Raw genomic sequence first — 23,462 nt, 5'->3', positions numbered from 1 at the left:
GCTATATCTGGCAAGGTCTGCAAGTGCCAGATTTTGTAAACGGCGAGACGAATCTATTAAGCCTAATTAGTCCATGATTTGACAATGTGTTGCTACAGTAAACATTTGCTAATGATGGATTAATTAGGCTTAATAGATTCGTCTCGCCGTTTAGCCTCCACTTATGTAATGGATTTTGTAAATAGTCTACGTTTAATACTCAATGTGACACGTGCTAAAAATAAGTAAAGGGAACCAAACGCCCCTCAATCTGATCGGCGCGGCTAGACTGTTATTTCAAACAGTCAGCAACTCAACAAACTCTCGCGTCGACTCCCAGAAAGACGCCGAGTTGGATCGAATCCGAAGCAGAAAGATGCCGAGGTGGATCGAATCTGAAGAAAAAAAAAAGATTGGTCAGAGGACCATCTGCAGCGGCGCCGAGCGTCCGGACGCGCGGACTGATTCCGAGCATGCTACAGCAAAGGAGGTTATTCCACGCGGTTCTCCGTGTGGTCTATCAATGCATCACAGCTGTCTCCATTCCTAGGCGGATGCGGACAAAAAGGTTCCTTTCCCATCTCCGATTCCAAGAAGGAAAACCGACTGCTGGAGGCTACCTTCTGAGTACATCTTGTAAAAAACACACAATTTGAGGCGTACGTACTGAGATAAAGGTACTCATATGTACTGCGCACATCCAGCATTGTGCCACACGCACACGGAGGCTACCTGGAAGCTTCGTTCAACGAACACGGAAGATGTACGCAAGCGTTGTATTACCAACGTCCGGCCGCATCAACCCACCGGCGACTACTTCGATTACGCCGTGACGCTCACCGACGACTACTCCAACTTCGCAAGGGCACTCGGCGACCCGTCGCTGACTACCTCAACTACTCATCTCGACTAGTTTTCTAGTCAAGGGCGGGTCTCACACCAACGACCGGCTGCATACTACCCCGTCGACGGCTACTTCGAAGGCACCCATCATCTCACCGACGACTATTTCGACAACTCGTCTCGACTACAAGGCTAGTCGAGGACGGACTACTCCGACTACGTTGTGGCGCTTGCCGAAGACTACGACTACGTCGTGACGCTCGTTGACGACTATTTCGACTCCTTGTCCCGACTACAAGGGTAGTCGAGGATGGACTACTCCGACTTCTCGTCTCGACTAGAAAATTAGTTGGGGCAAACTTTGTCGACAACTAGTCGGAATCGACTCTGACTAGTCGGCTTCATCAACAACCGTCGCGGTTTCATCAACGACCACCACGGCTTCGTCAAAAATCATCCACGAATCGAGCTAAGTCACTTTTCTAATTATTTTTCGGCTTGTTGCCTGCATGTAGGGCAACACACCGACTACCTTTTTGTGTACGTCTCTCAACAGGAATTACCCTCCAGAGCTACACTTCGCCGACTACTCGCCGGAGGGCAGCAAACTCCTTAGTGCAATCGCGCTCTCTTTTTGTCACAACGACAACTGCTCACTTTTGTCTTCTTTTAAGGTCACTACTCTTCTCGAGCAGAACACGCCTTAATTCGTGAAAGCCTCGGGTGCACCTGTGATGCCTAAATGCTAGCACACATACACGAGACCAAGCTCTCAGTTGTGCACACAGCAATGCCCATACGCGTATACGAGATAAAAGCTCTCACACACGCAGTGGCTACGGCTAAATGGGGACTGAGGGCCTAAAACATAACAAGCTAACTACTCGGGAAGAATATGGCCGAAACAAGAGCATGACACACAATGTTTATATTGATCACTGAATAAATTTTAGTAAGTTCAATATTCTGTAAATGTGCTACATAATGTACGCATCTTTTCTTTTAGGCCACGCCTTGGCGACGACGCTCTAGTACACTCAGCGTACGTCCAAAGGCACAGACTAAGTTCCCAAACTCGGGCGCCAATCAGTACTCGAAAATACTTCCAGCAGCTCAGCTGGCTTCCAAGCTCGGGGGCTAAGCGCCAAATACTACTCGACGTGGCTCCTACGGCTCACCTGGCACATAAACTCAGGGGCTGGATGCCGCAAGACTACTCGGATGATGACTGGAGTGAAGATTTAAGATCCTTGAGTTGATTATTCAATCGAATTCAAGGCTCGGGGGCTGATAAGCTACACCCAAGAATTTTTCAAGCCAAAAGAAGAAGATTCAAGATTTTGACCCTCAGTCTGATTCTACGATTCAACCTAAGGCTCAGGGGCTACTCCATATGGAGTGTGACTTTCGCCGCCCTCTATACATAAAGACTACAATATCAAGTTGATCGAGGCTTTGAGCACACCATAGCCTCATGACAGTTTTGAGAAGCTTTGAAGATTCCGCCAGATAAAGTACTCGAGGAGCACCAAGACTACTCGGCGAAAATCTTAAGACTATTCAAAGACTGCTGCATTCGACTATGAAGCGCTCGGGGGCTTAACGGGGATAGATCCCCAGTACCCGTAAGGAAGGAAGAAGTCAGACCCCTACTAGGACTCATCCCGTGTACTCCTACTAGGACTCTTTCTTGTAATCCGACTAGGACTCCCACCCCCTGGAGTATATAAAGGAGGGCGAGGGTACCTAGATCGGTAGAACCAAACCAGAGGATCAACTCCTCATACCTCAACACCCAAGTACAGGGCACCATACACAACACAATATCCCAAACAGGATGTAGGGATGCTACTCTGGTGGCCCGAACCTGTATAAACCCGTGTCTCGTGCCCTCACTTTTACCTTCGAGTTCCAGGTCCAGGGATCCCTAACCGACTAATCTACTGCCTCGGGTACTCCACGTCCCCCGCATATGGTTGTCGACACCGCTCCACACCAAGCCGGAGGGTCAAAGACTTCCGGCAAGCCACCAAGGCTCCAAGCCGTCAGCACACCTTGTACATCTGTGATTCACTCCTTGAACCGATCACAAGATATACACACCTTGCACTCACTCTTCTCTAGGTGTATCATAGCACTAATCACTCTTCTAAGCTTGTGCTAAACCTTTAACAAATCACTTAAGCACTTTAGGTTTCTTCGATGTTTTCTTGATGGGTCTTGATCTCCAACGAACTCCTGCACACTCCAGCAACTTCAAATGGACAAGTGAAGGGGGTATAAATAGCCCAAGAGCTCAAAGAGCCATTGCTCCGAAGGCTAGTTAAAGTATACCATCGGATGTTTCGATGGTGTGTTTTGGCATGCAACAGAACATCCGGTGCAACTAGCCGTTGGCCTCCCTGTGCCCAATTTCTTCAATGACACATCCAAAATTCATCCGACACTTCATTCGATGGTACTATCGGATCATCAGGTGCTGAAGAGCTTCTGGCCAAAACCTCTTTGGAATTTTGCAAAGTAAATATGCTTCGAACGACGCTCCCCTTGCCCACCATCGAATCATCCGATGCTATAGGGTTTTTTGTGTCTTCAATTCCTTCACACTAGAATTCATCCGACGCTACTAGAAAATAGGGCATCGGAACATCCGTGGTCTTGACTTAGACAGCCGCCTGTAGTTGTACCAATTTGTCCGATTGCTCCTACGCTTCTTAGGTGAACCATCGGAACATCCGATGGTTCCTTTTTCTCCTCAACTCGTCCAATGCAAGCACCGAAGATACCGTCATTTGGATGTTTGAATACCACAGAATAATTCTAGATACCATGGCTTGGTGACTTGAATACCATAGGTTGGACACTTGAATGTCATGATTTGGACCTTGCTATGGTTTGGTTTGCATACACACATGCTTGACAAACCATTAGTCCTAATGATCATGTTTTCACTCAATCATTAAAATCGCAAACTATGGCATAATAGGACCGTATCCGCTACAATGAACATTTACTGAACTAAGGATCACATGACCCTAATGTTACGTACTCCATAGTGGTCAGAATATCTTACCCTTAGCTGTCCGAAGTGGGAGGAGACATTAACGATCCTTCCATCCGAGGAGGCTTGCAGCAGAGGAAGAAGGGCTTCGATCACTTGCTTTGTGCCGTAGTAGTTTGTCCGCAGACCTTTCTTTGCAGTGTCATAAGTCTCCCGGCAATTTTCCCACAGCCACCCAAACCTCTGATCCATATCCATGGCACTGAGCTGTTTGCACGCAGCAACAGCAGAAAAAAAGAGAGAGCTATACTTCAGTTTGGCGTACGAGCGAAAAGTTCAGAAAACGCATAAGACGAAGAAGAAAAGCTGACCGTTTCCTTTTCCTCGGTCGTTACTGAGCCATAATCAGTGTCGTGAGCATACTGAACCCCACCAATCGCGGCATTATTCACCTACAAATAGAGAGCAACCACATCAATCATCTGTCAGCTATCCCAATTCCCGCGACGCCAAACCTTTCACAAGCTCATAGACGGCTTATTCACCAGGATGTCTAGCCTCCCGAAACGGGTCTTCAGGAACTCCGCCAACCGACCAATGCTCGAAGCATCGGTGATCTCCAGCTGATGGAAAATGACATCGGAGAGCCCCAGCTCCCCGAGCTTCTCGACGGCCGCCCCGCCCCTCGCCTCGTCCCTGGCTGTCAATACGACGGTGACGCCGTTGCCGGCGAGCTGCCGGCACACCTCCAGCCCGATCCCTTTGTTACCGCCGGTGACCACGGCAACCCTGCTAACCACAACCACATGATTCATCGACTACCAACATCCACTACTAGAGTTCGTATGTACGGCGCGTACCTAGTGTTTGCAGGAACGGAGATGGCGCCCTCCATGATCTTGCGCCGCGAGCTCGAGCAGCACGGTTGAATACGCCTCGCTCTGGTGCTGGTAGATGCTACTCTGCAATTTGGAGAGAAAAGCTTGCAAGTGCCAGTCTTAGAATTTGCGACGAGTTCTGGTACTTATACAGGGGCTCTCTTAAACTTTAAACTTTAGTACCTGTCACATCGGATATTTAATACTAATTAGGAGTATTAAATATAGTTTAATTACAAAACTAATTGCACAGATGGAGTCTAATTTACGAGACGAATCTATTAAGTCTAATTAGTCCATGATTTGACAATGTGGTGCTACAGTAACCATTTGCTCATGATGGATTAATTAGGCTTAATAGATTCGTCTCGCGAATTAGTATAGAGGTTCTACAGTTAGTTTTATAATTAGCTCATATTTAGTCTTCCTAATTAGCGTCCGAACATCTAATGTGACCCTCCTAAAGTTTAGCACCTCGTATCCAAACACCCCCATAGTTTGGAGGTTAACTGGTGAATGGTGATCTATCACACGCAGTCGTGCTAGTTGCTACACCGCATGGCACCCATGTGGCCATGTTTCATTCGTCTGGGCAGGACGCAATCACTCAATTCAAAATTGTCGGCAGATTCGGTAACGAGTCTCACACCCGTATGTAGCTTACGTTCCCACGTGGTGATAAAGATCTTTTGGACATTTTTTTACTCTTCGCAACATGAAGTTTGGCCCTTGTTTACTTACCTCCAAACTCCCAACTTTGACACTATGCAAAAAGAAGATTTCCTGTCACATCAAACTTGCGGTACATGCATGGAGTACTAAATGTAGACGAAATCAAAAACTAATTGCACAGTTTTGTTGTACTTTGCGAGACGAATCTTTTGAGCCTAATTAGTCAATATTTGGACAATAATTCACAAATACAAACGAAACGCTACAGTGTCGCATTTATGGCAAAATGCCAATTTGGCACCTCCAAAGTAAACAAGGGCTTGGTGTTTGTGTGAGGGCGAAATTAATGGAAGGGAAGGAGAGCTCATGATCGGAACATGGGTGCCGTAGCCTACACAGCTTGTCAAATCCGATAGCAAACACATCATCGTCAGTTATACCGTTCCGCACGACAACAATTTGCAGAGGCTCCAATCCCATCGCTGTTCCGAGCTAGCACGTCACGCAACCACCGAGTGATCCAACCCTGAGGTCATGAGACCGTGTGTGGACGCGACCGCGGCCGCAACCGGAACCAGCCGTTCCGCGCCCAAACACCTCCGATCACACGAACGAGGACGACGCCTCCTCGCCGCCGCCAAAGAACGCGCCGGTCGCGCCGCCTTCCGGTAGCAGCGCCACGCCGCCACGGCCACCACCCGGGCCCCGCCCTCGTCGGGCGCGAGGAGCCCCGAGTTCCGGGTCATGTTGGTCCTCACGTACCCGGGGTCCACGACGTTGACGCGCAGCGCGGGGTGCCGCCTCGCCAGGACACGCGAGTAGGCGTTCATGGCCGCCTTGGCCACCTTGTACGCCGAGAACTCCGCCGGCCAGCCGCGGGCCTCCACCGCGCCGGCCTCCAAGTCCTTCAGGAACGCGTCTAGCAATTCGTCCAGCCTTCACCTCGGTGAGGCTGTCGACATCGTCCAGCTCCTGCTTCAGCTCCTCGCTTCTGAAAAACTGCATCAGGGGGTTCAGTGTATATTCAGGCAAAACAAAACCTTGGTTCAGAGTTCAGATTGGCAGTCTCCTCTATAACTGATCACTGATGTGTTGCCGTAGTGAATTAGCCCTTGTTTACTTCACCCCCAACTCCCAACTTTGACACTATGCAAAAAGAAGATTCCCCATCACATCAAACTTGCGGTACATGCATGGAGTACTAAATGTAGATAAAATTAAAAACTAATTGCACAGTTTTGTTGTACTTTGCGAGACGAATCTTTTAAGCCTAATTAGTCAATGTTTGGACAATAATTCACAAATACAAACGAAACGCTACAGTGTGCTACAGTACCGGTACAGTAATTTTGGCACTCCCAATTTTAGCAACTAAACAAGGCCTTACTCTGAACAGTCCAAAGCCGGAGGTGACATTGACAATTCTTCCGTCGGAGGAGGACATCAGGAGGGGCAGGAGTGCTTGGGTCACGTGCTTTGTGCCGTAGTAGTTGGTGTGCACGCCTTCCTTTCCGGCGTCGTAAGTTTGTCGGCAGTTTTTCCACATCCGCTCAACTCTCTTATGCCCATCCATGCCGCTAAACTGTGCCACATGCATCGACGAATTAACGGATCTTTGCCAGTGCTTGCACAACAGAGGGGGGGAAACAGAAGATGCAAGTGACAGTCACCACCGACATCACCGTGATTTATCTTAATGATCACCGTGAATTTTTTTTTACCATCATCAGATTAAGTGAACATGTTGGAACACCTACCTTTTCCACCGTGGGTTTTGGACCAAAGGATGGATCGTCTAGAAGCTCAACCCCACCAACTGCGGCATTATTCACCTACAAGTCAGAGCGTCCAGCAACCACTCAGTAGCCATGTCTGAAATCTAGCACCATGCTGAATTGATTGCTGACTGCTACCCCAGTGCGGCAGGGCATCTTTCACAAATAGTGTGACAGGAATGGATGCTCTGTAAGGAGAAATGGAAAATTACCAGGATGTCTAGCCTCCCAAAATGGTTCTTCAAGAAAACAGCTAATCGGTCAATGCTGGATTCATCCGTGACCTCCAGTTGATGGAAAATAACAATGGAGAGCCCAAGCTCCCTGAGCTTCTCGACGGCCGCTGTGCCCTTCGCCTCGTCCCTGGCTGTCAAAACAACGGTGATGCCGCTGCCGGCTAGTTGCCGGCACACCTCGAATCCGATCCCTTGTTGCCGCCGGTGACCACAGCAATCCTGGCAAACGACACCGTACCATGGATCATCTTGCTTAGCGGCCATGACAACAGTAATACAGATCACATTTGTAGGAAGACTGCAGGGCAAGAGCAAGCGATCCATACCTTGTGGTTGGGGAACTGGAGATGGCTCCTTCCATGGGCGTGAACTACGGACTCAGCTCCAACATAGAAGATGGGAGACGACTTGCTCGAATGCGGCAGGGGTAGTTAATTAGGCGTTGTCGCCGACGGGTAAATAAAGAAAACCTCACACCTTTCGAGTTTCAACTTCATCCTCTTCGCGAAGAGAATGAGATTTGTCACCTGCCCGCTGTTAGTTTATATTTGTGCCAATATCATGGCAGCAGGCAACAGCCATGTGCTAGTACAAATTTCTTATATGCTCCAATACTCCTCTTTTTAATTTATTGTACGAATCTTAAAGCAAACAAGTAATTACTGCTCCCTCCGTCCCAAATTACTATTCGTTTTGGCTTTTCTAGTTGCATAGCATTTGCTACGTATCTAGATATAATATATATCTAGGTGCATAACAAAAGCTATGTATCTAGAAAAGCTTAAAATGAATAGTAATTTGGGACGGAGGAAGTATTAACTAGTATTTTTTCTCCTGGGTGTCGAATGGGCCAAGGCCTGCTCGTGATCACCCCATGCATGCCCCTCTCAAGGAATGCCCGTACAAAGGCATAAACTCCCCGGTCAAATAATTTCGTAGGATAGCCGACGGACCTTCCCCACACGCAAGTGGATCTCCGCCTAGCCTCTCCCCGATGCTCCTTGCCGCTCTTCACTTGGTAGAGCTTGGCAAAACGCTTAGGGCCTCTCCTCCCTATTACAAGCACCGGCGGCCACTCCACAAACGCGGTTGGAGGGTCTCGCAAGACTTACAAGCCCCGAATTTGCAACTCTTGGTGTGCGCAAGCACCGATACAAAGGACGTGTGCAAACCTCATCTAACTCTAGGCTAATCCCTAAAGCAATGCGCTAAAAGGTCTAAACTAGCACTAAACAAGACCTAAGCCTTATGTTGATTGCCTTAATCTTCTCTTTAGCACTTTGGTAGATAGAGCACTTGTGTGTATGTGAGAACCAAGTTTATAGCTTCTCCAAGCTCTAACACACCTCAAATGGCTGGGCAATAGGGTATATATAGCCCCAACTCCAAGAACTAGCTGTTACATAGCCGTGGTAACTTTCTGTGTATCTCCAACTCATACGCTACCCTTATCACTATAGCCACTGTATGAATCGGTGAGGCCCAATTACACTCCAAAACTTATAGAGCTGATTTTGAGCCGATATGAGCCGAGCTTACGATCACCAACTAATTCGGTGATAGTTATTGTTACCGGAGTATGAATCGGTGGTAACAGTGCACGCGCCTACCTTGCCCTGCCTGTGGTCACCGACTGATTTGGTAACGGATACTGTTACCAGAGTATGAATTGGTGGTAACAGTGCACGCGCCTACCTTGGCCCTATGGTCACCGACTGAATTGGTAACGATTATTGTTATTAGAGTATGAGTCGGTGGAATATGCCGGTGCATATTTTCAGTAGGATTCATTTCAAATCTTCACGTGTCTTTGTCCCGGCTTCATTACCATCATTTGCAAGCCTTAGAATAAGACTATCTCTGAATTTTTTACTATCATTTGGATGCCATAGAATTCTTTTAAGTCTTTCTTTTTCTTCTCATTTTGATGGTTTTGTAATTCATCTTTGGGATCTATAAAACACCTACAAAGGTACATCTTGCAAACATATTAGTCCCAATGACTATGTTGGAATAGAAAATATACCAAACTTTCTACTAGCACTGAAAATTAAAAATATACCATTATGACATCTTCTAGACGGATAACTGTGAATGAATTTTGGAATAGAAAATGAACTCGCGGAATAACGGGAACATGAAATAGATTACACAGTGCCATAGTGCCCAAGATTAAAATGTTATTATGATACTGTCAAATTATATTTAAGCCTATAAAGGAACATGCACAATGATGGAGCTAGAGGTGGAAGATGAAGTAGAGGTAGAAGATGAAGGGAAGAAGCCCTCATGACATATTTTTCTGGATCCACCCCGGTTATGGAAGAAATTAAGGAGAGTGATGGTAAGGTAAGAGCATAAATTGATAATAAAAGCTAGGATGATTTAATGGTACATGCACACTCGGATTCTTGATACTAGCTGTTTCAATCTCATTTAACATTATATCTCCTTTTATTCGCAATCTTAAAGTCATTTGAACTAGAGATACCTAGTTGGAAAATATTGCAAGGTCGAGGATATTAGCTAGCAGCTTTATGGTGTGTTTGGTTTCATGGGTAGCCCCGTCCGGCATGAGTTGGTCCAACATGCAAAGAACGGGGGTTCTATTTCACGGATCCAATCGGCCATGCTTACGGTAAAACTCACACCTAATCGAAACTCCCATTGATTGAACAGTAAAACTGGTATTATTCATTGGTATCCAATGCTCTGTTCCATTGATCGGCCCCATCTGAATTTTGGATCAATCTCCGCCTCTACTACTGACCTGGGATTATACCTATGATGACAGATAACATCGTCACATGACTCGAACCAAGCGACAATGTTAGGAAATCATCGCAGACCAGCTCGTTTGGCAAACCACGCACGCCGTTTGCCCGTTTATTTCCAGAACAGTATCATAGTCAAAGGAACGACGCCTCCTTGCCTATCGCGAAGAACGCGCCCGTCGGCCCACCGGCGGGAAGCAGCGCCACCTTCACCACGTTGTTCGCCCCCTCCTCAGGCGTCAGGAGCCCCGAGTTCCTTGTCATGTCGGTCTTGACGTAGCCAGGATGCGCGCAGTTGACGCGCAGCCTGGGGTGCCTTCTCGCCATGATCCTCGAGTATGCGTTCACGGCCGCCTTGGCCACCTTGTACGACGCGAGCTCACCCGGCCACCCTCGAGCATCCAGTGCGCCAGCCCCGAAGTCCTTCAGGAACATGTCCAGAAGCTCGTCCAGCCTCTCCTCGGTTAGGTTGTCGGCGTCATTCAGCTCCTGCTTCAGCTCCTCGCTCCTGAAGTACTGCATCATCAGGCAGGCAAATAAAGATGTTTTGGTCATAACTCAGACTGACTGTCCTTTTTATTTGCTACTGGCGAAAACTTTGGAGTGATGGAAATTGATTACTCTTAGCAGGCCAAAGCCGGAGCTGACGTTAACAATCCTTCCGTCGTAGGAGGATTGCAGTAGCGGCAGAAGAGCCTCGGTGACGTGCTTTGTGCCGTAGTAGTTCGTCCTCAGGCCTTCCTTCGCGGTGCTGTAGGTCTCCCGGCTATTTTTATACATCCATCCAATTCTCTGGTGCCAATCCATGCCGTTGAACTGTTCCATGCGCAGACTATAATTAGTGGATTTTTGCCCGTGCCGGGACAGGGGAAAGGCAAGGGGTGAGTGGGAAGTGAATGTGCCAACACAACACACGCTTACCTGTTCGCCCACTGGCTTTGGACCGAAAGATGGATCGTCTACGAGCTCAACCCCGCTAATGGCAGCATTGTTGACCTACAAAATCAGAGTGCTCAGCAATCACGCTGTGCTACCATGCTACATCGATAGACGAGTATACCCACAACAGAAAGCCAGAAAAGAAAGGTCAGAAAAGGGAGACGTGAACTTACCAGGATGTCTAGCCTCCCGAAACGGGTCTTCAGGAACTCCGCTAACCGAGCAATGCTCGAAGCATCGGTGACCTCCAGCTGGTGAAAAATGACATCGGAGAGCCCCTGCTCCCTGAGCTTCTCGACGGCGGCTGCGCCCCTCGTCTCGTCCCTGGCTGTCAAAACGACGGTGACGCCGCTAGCGGCCAGCTGCCGGCACACCTCTAGCCCGATCCCTTTGTTTCCGCCGGTGACCACGGCAATCCTGTGGCAACGTACCGATCGCAACGAGTAGCCCAGCATGTTAACGACCGGGGCTCCGGCTCACTGAATCCTAGTTATCCAGCGCTTGAAATCATATAATTTTCCTAAGACTACACGCTTCAGGAACGCAGCAAGGATCGAGATAGTGGAACGTACCTAGTGTTTGGCGGATTGGAGATTGTGCCCTCCATGAGCGTGCACCACGATCTCGATCAACAGGAAAGCAGCGCTGTCTGTTCGGCACTTGGTACAGCGTCCAACACAGCAGGAGTCGCTTATGGAGTAGCTATAGCTTGGTGGTTGCCAGGGAAATTAGTTAGTGTTCGATGGATACCCGCCACCGGCTAGCAGCTTTGTGTGGTCTTGGTTCCCTCGTCTGTCGAATCTAGCAACAGCCATTGACAGTTGCCTGTATATGGCAATATGCGGCGGCATGGTGACAGTGCCCATGTCGTGTGTCTGTGTGTGTTTGATAGGAGGGCAAGCAGATGCGGACAAGTCGCACATGGCAGCAATTGGATCGCGCGTGCGTATAGTAATTTTGCCCAATGTTGCCCTAAACAAACGGCAGTCGTTCGGTTACCCTCGAGTAGCGAGTACGCCGTGTACATGGACTACACGGTTCTGTACGGACCAGTAAAAAAGGCATGTTAATATGGCATAGACACCTACAAATCAGTGGACTACGTGCATAAGATCACACATTAACATATTGGTATTGATAGAAAGCTAATAATTCTCAGTTCTCAAAGTTAAATGATATCAGTGCATCACTGAATACCAAATACATGAGTTCAGACATGGTTTAATCCCACTTCTCAGTTCTCACAGTAGTACAACACAATGACATAACACATTAATCAGACATAGATACATAGTTGTCAAATCTCAGTTCTTCTTGGCCTTTTCCTTTTTTTCCATGCATCTTGACATTGTATTGAACAAATATAAGTTGGTTGAGGCGGTCACAAGTTAGCTTGTTTCTCTTCTTTCTATGAATCTACAAATACCAATTTAAGTTCAGTTCACAAATCATACTTTGTATGTTTATAAAACATTTCTAGAGAATCACTAAGAGTTGGGAGGCTTACCCCTTCAAAACAGCTCCAATTCCTTTCACAGCCGGATGAACTAGAAGTCAAAGAGAGGATCCTAATAGCCATCTTTTGCAAAGTTGGTACTTGTGTTCCATAACTACCCCACCGTTTGGCTGCAAGTTCAAAGAGACATCAAAGAGTTGTACACTTGCAGTGCAACAAGATTAAACAAAGAAATATAGCAAAACGATAAAGCATTCTTGCCTCGTGTCACCTATAGTTGCGTGGTAGAATTGTTAGTGCATGATATTATCCATCATAGTTCAAATCCAAATACAATGTAATCTTAGTCGATGGAAGACCGGGTATTATTTTTGTTAGTATTTAAAAACTCGCTACCTCGCATGCTGTGCAAAGCTAGAGCGGAACCCTTCCAACAGTATCCTGAGAGAACGCATTGGGACATGGCCTGTGGCTTGCACAAGAAAACTTTCAAGTACTTTTTGAGTGGCCTGATGGTTATTGGGTTTTTAAAAAGATTTTTTTCAAATAGCTACGGATTTTTTTAGTCTAATTGAGATATTTCCATAGATATATTAATTTACTATAGTTTTCTTAAAATGTTGGCTAAGGATCGTTGGTTGCTAATTTATTTTCATTAGTGATCACTGGTGGTACCCAATAAGCTCACGCATATATATTAGTTCTACAGTTTGTATGCTAAATTAGAGCAATTTGGATCTCTATATTTTTTTATTAAAAATAAAAATAGAATATCTCATCCAAATAACTTTAATGAATCCTTGGTCTAGCTTTGCAAATTCTTGAAGGTACAAATCCTTAGCTCTGAAAATCTCTAGATTTCTAGTTTAGAGTTGTGCCAAGTAGGTTCTAAACTAGTATAAGAAATTGGCTTTCCTCAAATTCAAATTAAATAGAAAAAATGGTCCATCTTGAACAGTAAAACTGCTTAACTCACCTGTAGATTCAAAAATGCGCTAACATGGCATGCAAGCAGTGTTTAAATTTAGTTTACATGAACCTCGCCCGGCTACTACCTACTAGGAACAATTTGCACCTCAACACAACTTCCATCTTGTGCATGTATGAAAAGTAGTATGTGATGAATACAATGACTATCCAAATAAGTAAAGTTAAGTACATAACATGTTTACAAGTGCAACACATAGATAAGAACTGTGAATCATAACATTACAAACCGGAAAAAACTACTATCTCCTATAAATAGTATAAGTCTCATTATTTCTCTGACTTGAGAAATTCCATGAATCATAACATTACAAATCAGTAAAAACAAAGTAATACCTCCTAAAAATAGTATTAGTTTCATTGTTCTCTTATTTGAGAAATATTTGGATTATTGTGGCATGAATCAACTCAACACATGTAAGGCTAGAATGACTTTGGAGGGCTAATGAACTAATGTTTAGTTTGGATTGGCTAATTTTTAACCCACCTTTAACCTGTTTGGATGGACTAATTTGTAGCTAACTAAAGTTTAGCTCCTGGATCCAAACAAGGCCTTAGAGACCTCATGCCCATCACATACTAAATTAGGTATAACTATTCCTGGTTTTCAAGATCAAAGGGCTCCGAGCTAGGGGATGGTAGAGTGTGGAAGCACTCTTTTTCTCACACAAAAAAATTTGACTTATTGTAAAACTTCTAAAATATTTTGGCAACATTTCACAAAAACTTCACAAAGTTGAGCGATTTCACCAATGACCGAATAATATAATGTGTGAAAGATTTCTGATTTTAGAGATAACTTTTAAGATCGAGGTTGGTAGAGTGGACTTTACTCTTCCTAGTTAATGAAATCTTTCTTTTCCTTGGAAAAAATTGACATGCTGTGAAATCTCTAACAGAATTTTGAGGACATTTCACGAAACTTCATAAACTTGAGTGATTTCACCAATGACTGAAAAATCACATTCTAGAATCTTAAATCCTACTCACGACAATCATTCACATGCATAAGTAGTTTATCACCGCAATTGTCTAGCTCCAAACCTGCAATTCATACTCTCAAACAAGCAAGTTATACTAAGAGTAATTTTAAACACATGGATGGACGTGAGCGCACACAGTATGCCGTGCTGATCAAACATCACATGAAGGACAGCAACTCCTTGCCCTCCTCAAAGAAAGCACCGGTCACCCGGCCTTCTGGCAGCATAGCCACCTTCAACACATTGCTTGCACCCTCCTCGGGCGTCAGGAGCCCGGAGTGCAAGGTAATATCCGTCTTGACGTAGCCAGGATGCGCACAGTTGACGCGTAGCTCGGGATGCCTCCTCGCCAGGATCCTCGAGTACGCGTTCACAGCCGCCTTGGCCACCTTGTATGCCGCGAACTCTGCCGGCCACCCACGCGCTTCTGCCACGCCGGCCTCGAAGTCTTTCAGGAACATGTCCAGCAGCTCGTCAAGCCTCTCCTCGGTAAGGTTGTCGATGTCGTTCATCTCTTGTTTCAGCTCCTCGTTTCTGAAATGCTGCATGGGGAAGAACTTTTGTGAAGACTGAATACTCTGGTCCAATTGGGAACTACCAATATCTGGATTGGAATAGTGTGGCTAGAATAGGTTACCCTTAGTAGCCCAAAGTCGGAGGAGACATTAACGATTCTTCCATCAGAGGAGGCTTGGAGGAGAGGCAGGAAGGCCTCGATCACGTGCTTTGTGCCGTAGTAGTTTGTCTGCAGGCCTTCTTTTGCAGCGTCATATGTCTCCCAGCAATTTCCCCACAACCATTCAAGCCTCTCGCCCCTATCCATGCCTTTGAACTGTCGCACACACCAACAAAAAGCTTGCTAAATTTGTCCGTGTTAGATAGAAGAGCAGAACGCGAAGGCTTTGTATTGCAGAAGACGCAGTGATCTCCAACAGTTTCAGTTTCATTCAGGCATTCAGCATTTGTGAGTAGCTAGCTGAAGATGTGAAGCTCAGCTCACCTTTTCACCGCTAGCTACCGGACCATCAACAGGATCTTGGGAGCACATAACCCCACTAACCGCGGCATTATTTACCTACAAATCAACAGCTCACAAACTAGTTACCAGCAGCCATACGAAGGGCGCGTATGGATCCTCGAGCTCAAGTTTAGCCCTTATCATATCGAATGTTCGGATACTAAATAGAAGAACTACATATGAGCTAATTATAAAACTAATTGTAGAAGCCCTGAGCTAATTCGCGAGACAAATCTATTAAACCTAATTAATCCATTGTTAGCAAATGGTTACTGTAGCACCACATTGTCAAATCATGAACTAATTAGGTTTAATAGATTCGTCTCGCGAATTAGCCTCCATCTGTGCAATTAGTTTTGTAATTAGCTTATATTTAATACTCTTAATTAGTATCAAACATCCGATGTGATAGAAGCTAAAGGTTATCAAACAGCGCCGAAGAGTTGGGGAAGACGAGACTGATTACCAGGATATCCAGCTTCCCGAAGCGAGTCTTCAAGAAATCGGCCAACCGAGCGATGCTGGAAGCATCAGTGACATCCAGCTGGTGGGAAACGACATCAGACAGCGCCAACTCTTCGAGCTCCTCGACGGCTTCCGCGCCCATCTTCTCGTCCAGTGCCGTCAGAACGACGGCGACGCCGTTGCTCGCCAGCTGCCGGCACACTTCTAGCCCGATACCCCTGTTCCCGCCGGTGACCACGGCAACTCTGCCAAAGTGCCAGCAACAACCAGTGGTTCCACAATTTTCCGAGGACACGGTACGCGAGCACGAAGCATGGGCGTATCATGTGGCACGTACGTACCTTGTGTTGCAAGGATGGGGGATCGCGCCTTCCATGAGCGTTCTTCGGTCGTCCATCACGTGTAGCTGTGTACGCTGCAAGAGGAAGATCGAGCGAGAGAATAATTGAACTGTGTACGCTGATGATCTATTTCCGTAGTTTCGTGTGGTTGGCGCCTTGGCTGTGTTAATCAGTCGTCCATCACGTGGACAACGACGTGATGCACGTGACCGTGATATGCCGGCTACCGTTCGTGTGGTCTTCGTTCAGTTTTGTGCTGTGGAATTTTTTATTTTTATATTTTTTTCCTTTTACGATTTTACAGAAATAAATAGCTGATTCAAAAATTTGCAGAAACAGAGCCCTACCGCCGGATGAAACGGCAAAAGCAATCTATCGCCAGTTGAACAGGCGGTACCTTCCTTCCTCTCGATAGAATATGAACTCGGATGGAAATAAACTTTATATAAAAATTATAGATCTCGACGAGATCTACAATTTTGTAGTTCAAACTTTTTTCATTTGGTGCCATCTTGGTACTCAAATAATCGACACAAGTTCCAGATGTAAAACGATTATTTGGGCACAAAGATGGTACCAAATGAAAATAGTTTGAATTACAAAGTTGTAAATCTCATCGAGAGCTACAATATTTATATAAAATTTATCTCTATATGAGTTTATATAAATTAGTTATGATTTTTTGAACATGTGCTGGTCAGTTTCAGATCTAAAATTTGAATTTTAGACCTAAAATTTGTGTCGATTATTTGAACATCAGGATGACACTAAATGAAAAAAGTTTAAACAAAAAAGTTGTAGATCTCAGATCTACAATTTTTTCATATAAAGTTTATCTCTATCCGAGTTCATATGAATTAGTTATAATTTCTTTATATCTCTATCCGAGTTCATATGAATTAGTTATGATTTTTTGAAAGTGCGAGGGAAGTTACTGCCGGTTCAACTGACGGTAGCTTACATCCGCCGTTTGATCCGGCGGTACGATAGCTCCGCCGTTTGATCCGGCGGTACGGTAGATGTCTATTTTCTTGGCTATTTATTTCTGCAAAATCGTAAAATAAAAATAACAAAATTATGTGCTGTGTGTGCGTGCCTAGCAGAAGCCAAACCACCCATCCAATGGGCCTTATTTTAGACCTAAGACTTGGCTGGGCCTTTTTTGTTCTTCTAGAACCAGGCCTGCTGGACAGCCTGGGCTTTTTCTCGATCTGGCTCCGCGCCGGCCTGCTGCGGTCCACATCCATCAACCTGTTCACCACATCGACAACATACAACGTACACTGTCTCAGATCCTGGCAAACGCGGCGTGCAAACTGCTGTAAGCCTACAGATGCAGATGCGCCTCGTGTTTGGGTCACTGGAGAATGGAGATGGCTCTCCCTCGGACCATGAGCATGCTCCACGAACTCAGCTCGAAAAAGTAATGGAGATGGCTCGCTTGAATCAATGCACCGACCACGATGTCGATTGCAGTTTCGTGGTTTGGCTGTTTCCCTTTGCATAGATAGATTCCACGTGAACATCGCAGGAGAGAATATTATTACGACTCCTACATGTGAACACAAACACGAGATAGGACGTTCACGTGGTGCGCGTCTGAGGGAGACGACGGCGCAAGAGTCAAAGCATGATCATCTGATCTGGATGATTTTTAACGGGATATTTTTAGTTCTCAACGCTTAGCTGATTTTTGACCCCTCAGAAATAGGGTACCATCAGAAACCCAATAGCTGGATAAACCACAAACTGATCCAAAACCGAAATATATGCCAGCGCTGTCGCGGACCTGAACTATACTGCAAGTGATTTCCCATGCCAAGAAACGCCTCAAGTAGGAAGTAGCTGTGAAAAATCAAAATGTTGTTACTAACTTATTATATTGCACATGAGATCTACTGTTCGTGCTCAACATTTCAATTCATGGTTCTCTTCCTTATTCTGAATCACCACAAACTTCACACGAACGACGCCTCCTCCCCGTCTTCAAAGAAAGCGCCGGTGACCCCGCCTTCCGGCAGCAGCGCCACCTTCGCCACCCTGCTCCCGCCTTCCTCGGGCGTCAGGAGCCCCGAGTGCATAGTGATGTCGGTCTTGATGTACCCGGGATGCACGCAATTCACGCGCAGCCCGGGTTCCTTCGCGGCCAGGATCCTCGAGTACGCATTCATGGCCGCCTTGGCCACCTTGTATGCGGCGAATGCTACCGGCCACCCGCGCGCGTCCGCCTTTCCGGCCTCGAAGTCTTTCAGGAACGTGTCCAGCAGCTCGTCCAGCCTCTCCTCGGTGAGGTTGCCGACGTTGTTCAGCTCTTGCTTCAGCTCCTCGTTTCTGAAAAACTGCACCGGGAAGAAATTGTGTCGCCGTTTCATCAGTACTAGAGAAGGCTGGGTCGGAGATTGGATAAGCAATGTTTATGATATAATGATGCGCTGGCGTTGGATTGGAATTTGGAACAGTGCGTGATCAAAAGAAGTTACCCTGAGCAGCCCGAAGTCGGAGGAAACGTTAACGATTCTTCCATTGGAGGAGGCTTGCAGAAGAGGCAGTAAGGCTTCGATCACATGCTTTGTGCCGTAGTAGTTTGTCTGCAGACCTTTCTTTGCAGCGTCATAAGTCTCCCGGCTATTTCTCCACAACCATTCAAGCCTCTGGTCCCTATCCATGCCACACAGCTGTCACACGCATCAACAACAAACATTGTTCAGTATGTCCCTATGAATGAACATGGCCCACTAAAAACATTGCTTTAACCATCAGGAAAAAGTGAACATGAGAACATCTATTGCTTAAACCTTGATTAACTGAAGATGTAAATCTCACCTCTTCTTCGCTTGTTACTGACGCGTAAGCAGGATCTCGGTTGTACTCAACGCCACCAAATGCAGCATTATTAATCTACAAACAGAGCACCTTCATCAACCAATCACCACTGCGGCCATTGCAAACCTTCGGAAGAAGACTTACCAGAATGTCTAGCCTCCCAAAACGGATCTTCAAGAAATCGGCTAACCTAGCAATGCTTGACGCATCCGTGATGTCCAACTGGTGGAAAATGACACTGGAAAGCCCCAGCTCCCCGAGCTTCTCAACGGCCGCTCCGCCCCTCGTCTCGTCCCTAGCCGTTAAGACGACGGTGACACCATTCACAGCTAGCTGCCGGCACACCTCTAGCCCGATCCCTTTGTTCCCGCCGGTGACCACAGCGATCCTGGCATGCAACCGCCATGACTCTGTGAGTCTGTACGCAGTTCATCAAGTTTGTAGCAAGACAACATGGTAAGAGCGAGGATTCATACCTTGTGCTTGGGACGGGGAAACTGGAGATGCCTCCCTCCATGAGCGTGCACCACGAGCTCTTGTCAAACAAGGCACTAGGAGATGACTTTCTCTGGTCAGCCTGGTGCTGGCAGGCCTTATCAACAGGTTAAAACAAAGGGAAAAGGAGGCTACATGTGCCTCTCATGTTTATACTCTTTTATTTAGTATAAGATGGTAGCGAAATCACGCGTGGCCAAGATCAGATTAAAGGTTCACGTGGGACATTTCTAACGGAGATGACAGGACAAGTCCCTGTTTCTTTTTTCATCTGGGACAAATCAAGGTGGCAGCATCAGATCGCTGAAATTGGATATTCTGTGGATAGCCGCCTAATAAAGACATAAATAAACCGACTAAAGGAAGCAGCTGTTAGCTGTCGCTATCTGAACCAAGGAGGCAAGGACCAAAGAACAAGCTATAGCAGGTAAGCACTGACGCCATGCAGAAGCAAGCAAGAAAACAATACAGAATAGCCTGACCTAGTTGTGAACATTCCAAATAAAATGGTCATTACACTCCTAAAGACGATTCACTGCTGTTTTTTAACAAGTAGATTAATTTGAAATTTGATACAGTGAGCAACCGGGCATTTGTGTGTATCAGCAGCTCTTTATGTTGATAAGTTTGTTGACAGACCACCAACTTCCCTACAAATATTCACTAACTCAAGCAATAAATTCTGTTTTAACCAATTTCTGGAAGCAAAAAAGGAAGAACTAGTCATGTAATTTCTCTCCTGCTTTGTGATTATGAACATATTCACCGTCATCTCTAGAAAAGTCAAAAAGATGATGCTTCATTCAACCACTATATGGTACCATCTAGACAACAAACCAGAACAGAGGCCACAGCCCACAGCAGTATGAACAAGGAAGTAGTATCCTCTCAGGGGAAAATGTAAAGAACTAGTGCGACCAAACATGCCAAACGTGGTCCATTGAAAATATGCAAAGTTCTCCAGAGAGATCAGTGGTACATTGCAAATATGAAACGAGAGAGATCATACAGAAGATGAGGAATCATGGTGTGGAGCTCTACAATGTACTCAGCGTGCTAGTTTGAGTACACAAGTCAAACTACAATACTTATGGGCACCAACTACTCTATAACTCTTTCTTTTATTCTGAAACTAAGAGAGATATGATCATATATAATATGATCACACAAAGGATGCCTCCCCATTCAGATCAAAATAAGCACCAGTTGGCCCATCATCAGGCAAGAGAGCAACCTTCACAGGGTTGCGAGCACCCTCTTCAAGTGTCAATACTCCCATGTGCATAGACATATCGGTCTTGACATAACCAGGTGTCAGACAGTTGATACGCAGTGTAGGATACTTCTTAGCAAGAATCCTTGTGTATGCATTAAGGGCCGCTTTGGCAACTTTGTAGGCTGAAGATCCACCTGTTGGCCACCCATGTGCCTCTAGTAAGTTGGCCTTGAAATCTTCTAGGAACAAATCCAACAGTTCCTCCAGTCTCTTTTCAGTAAGATTGTCTATGTCATCGAACTCCTTCCTAAGTTCTTCACTGTTGAAGTTCTGCTCAAAAAGAAAGGGTACGATCTTCATTAACTGGAAGTGAACAAGAACAAGGGAAGTGGACTAAAACAAAGTGTACATTTTTATTGCATGCAACCCCCAGTAGAAATGTTCAGTGACATCACTTAAATTTTTGTAGTAATATAGAAACCACCATTAAAAAAAGAAAGAAAAAAATCTGCTGGTGCCTGCATCTGCATAAGACGTTACAAGTTGCACTGAAAGAAAATTGTGGAATGTGGACACAAAGAAGAATGCTTCTCCGAAAGGCTATTGGTTGTTGTGCAACAGAAAAAAAAAACTCAAAACAAAAGGGGGGGCATTCAAGCATGCTACCGCAGATATATTCTGGCAAAACATTGTTGACAATGACCTGTGTACAATAGCTTTGATATTTACAGGACTTACTCTCAGCAGTCCAAAGCCTGACGAAACATTGACAATTCTTCCAGAGGAGGATAACTGAAGAAGGGGAAGTAGTGCCTCTGTGACAATCTTAGCACCATAGTAGTTCGTCCTCATACATTGTTTAGCTTCCTCGTATGTCTCTTTTGAATTTTCTCTCATCCATTCAACTCTCTGGTTCACATCCATGCTTTCAACCTATCCTTGCATAAACATATTTATTATTCTTCAATCAAACAGATACTTCTATTTTTCTTAGTGTTGCATACATATATAATCATGTTATTCAGTAAATAGTCAGGTTGTAGGTGAAGGTACAGTCCAACATGCAATTCACTTCTGAAACATGGTGGCTGGCTGGCCGAATTGAATAACTTAAGGATTGTCAATCTCAAACGAAGATGTTTACCACATAACATCTCAACCTCTTGAAAGACAAACAGGAAACAACTATAGAAACAGGCAACTACAGCTACATTAGGGTACCTGATCCTTGACTTTGGCAACCAAAACTGGATCTCTGTCAACACCTGAAATCCCAGCATTATTGATCTACATGCAACAAGACGAGAAAGTGATGATGATGCATTGCAAATAATTCAGTGAACAATCACTTCATTCAAACACTAATGTGTGATAAATCAGAAACGCATAAGGTGCACGGTAAGTTCACTCAATACTTGGTTTTCTGGAACTTTGAAGCAAAAAAAAAATGCATTGAGAATAGAGTTTATAAGTATTCCAGCTTGCTGGGAATGCTGCTGATTGTCTAAAACAAAATTCAGCACAACAGAGTATGAGGTCAGTTGCCACTTCTATATGTTAAAGTACCAAGTTCAATTTAAGTAGAAAGAGCAAAACGGAATGCATATCTCTGCCGGTGTCTCTGCTACTCTCCAAATTCAGTCAAAAAAAAATCAGCCGGGGCAATAGTATATCGGAACAGCATCGATTCCCACTTCCCCAAATTCATGGAGCACACATCACCGAGCGAAGCGAGATGCAAAGGGGAGGCCATACCAGGATGTCAAGCCTCCCGAACTGGCCCCTGACGAAATCCGCCAGCCGGGCGGCGCTGGAGGGGTCGGTGACGTCGAGCTGGTGGAAGAAAACCTCGGCGGCGCCGCTGGAGCGCCGGATGGCCTCGACCGCTTCCAACCCCCTCGCCTCGTTCCTCGCCGTCAGGACGACCTTGAGCCCCTTGGTCGCCAGCTGCCGGCACGTCTCGAGACCGACCCCCTTGTTTCCCCCGGTGACCAGCGCGATTCTGAACGCACCCGGCGCGGCAGCGCCGACGGACTCACGGAATCAGCGGGCGGGGAGAACTCGCTCGGCGCCTGGTGGCAGAAACTGGAGTGGGGCAGGAGGGCGGGTTCCGCCGGTGTACCTCTTGATCGACGGATTCGAGACGGCCGCGTCCATGTTTCCTCCTCTCCGATCGGGGCGGCGCGGGCGTGAGGGGAGGAACTGCTAGCGCCTAAGCCTTCGGGATTCGAGAGGACGATGATTCGCCGCCCGGCCAGCCGGACACGCACCTTTCCTTCGGGAACGGCTTCTGCCTGTGCCTGTCGCTGTCGGCCTGCGCGCAGGCTGCCGAGAGAGCCGCCGCGCGTGCGCCTGCCGGCGACCGACCGGTGCGCCGGCATCAGCTTACGAGTTGTGGGCCGTGCAGCCCAAGATTGGCCCAGTTTTGTAGCCCAGGTCACGGAGCGCAAACAGGCCCGACGTCTCTCCTCAGGCTGGGCTTCTTTGTAGCTGGGACTGTACCTGTCCTTTCTTCCCAATTTGTTCCGATGAAGTGAGCATGTGATAGCAGGGCCATCTACTGATCTACCACATGCTCGAG

General features: G+C 46.2%; 1 protein-coding gene and 2 pseudogenes across 1 annotated transcript; all 3 read right to left on the bottom strand.

Annotated features, from left to right (window-relative positions):
• LOC101758448 overlaps positions 1–7,867 on the bottom strand; it is a 9,971-nt pseudogene extending 2,104 nt beyond the window's left edge.
• A 2,184-nt stretch (positions 7,868–10,051) lies between these two features.
• Positions 10,052–16,469, bottom strand: LOC101786803. Its single transcript, XM_014805533.2, has 9 exons — positions 16,348–16,469; positions 16,008–16,251; positions 15,524–15,598; positions 15,161–15,355; positions 14,686–15,065; positions 11,271–11,574; positions 11,080–11,154; positions 10,780–10,974; positions 10,052–10,674 (listed from the first exon to the last, which is right to left on the bottom strand). Exons 1-9 carry the CDS (start codon positions 16,401–16,403, stop codon positions 10,294–10,296), a joined length of 1,905 nt encoding a protein of 634 aa, XP_014661019.2. The 5' UTR covers positions 16,404–16,469; the 3' UTR covers positions 10,052–10,293.
• A 1,664-nt stretch (positions 16,470–18,133) lies between these two features.
• LOC101757631 lies at positions 18,134–23,288 on the bottom strand (annotated as a pseudogene).
• Between the last annotated feature and the right edge of the window lie 174 nt (positions 23,289–23,462).

This window comes from Setaria italica, chromosome VII, assembly GCF_000263155.2.
Source record: "Setaria italica strain Yugu1 chromosome VII, Setaria_italica_v2.0, whole genome shotgun sequence".
Lineage (NCBI taxonomy): Eukaryota > Viridiplantae > Streptophyta > Magnoliopsida > Poales > Poaceae > Setaria > Setaria italica.
The sequence above is the reverse complement of the archived record's forward strand: the minus strand, read 5'-3'. Positions and strand labels throughout refer to the sequence as shown.

Excerpts from the sequence above, each read along its gene's own strand:
- LOC101786803 (XM_014805533.2), bottom strand. The coding sequence starts at position 16,403 with ATGGACGACCGAAGAACGCTCATGGAAGGCGCGATCCCCCATCCTTGC. Across the intron at positions 15,356-15,523 it reads CGGTAGCTAGCGGTGAAAAG|TTCAAAGGCATGGATAGGGG; the intron begins GTGAGCTGAGCT and ends TGTGTGCGACAG. Across the intron at positions 15,066-15,160 it reads CCGACTTTGGGCTACTAAGG|CATTTCAGAAACGAGGAGCT; the intron begins GTAACCTATTCT and ends TTCCCCATGCAG.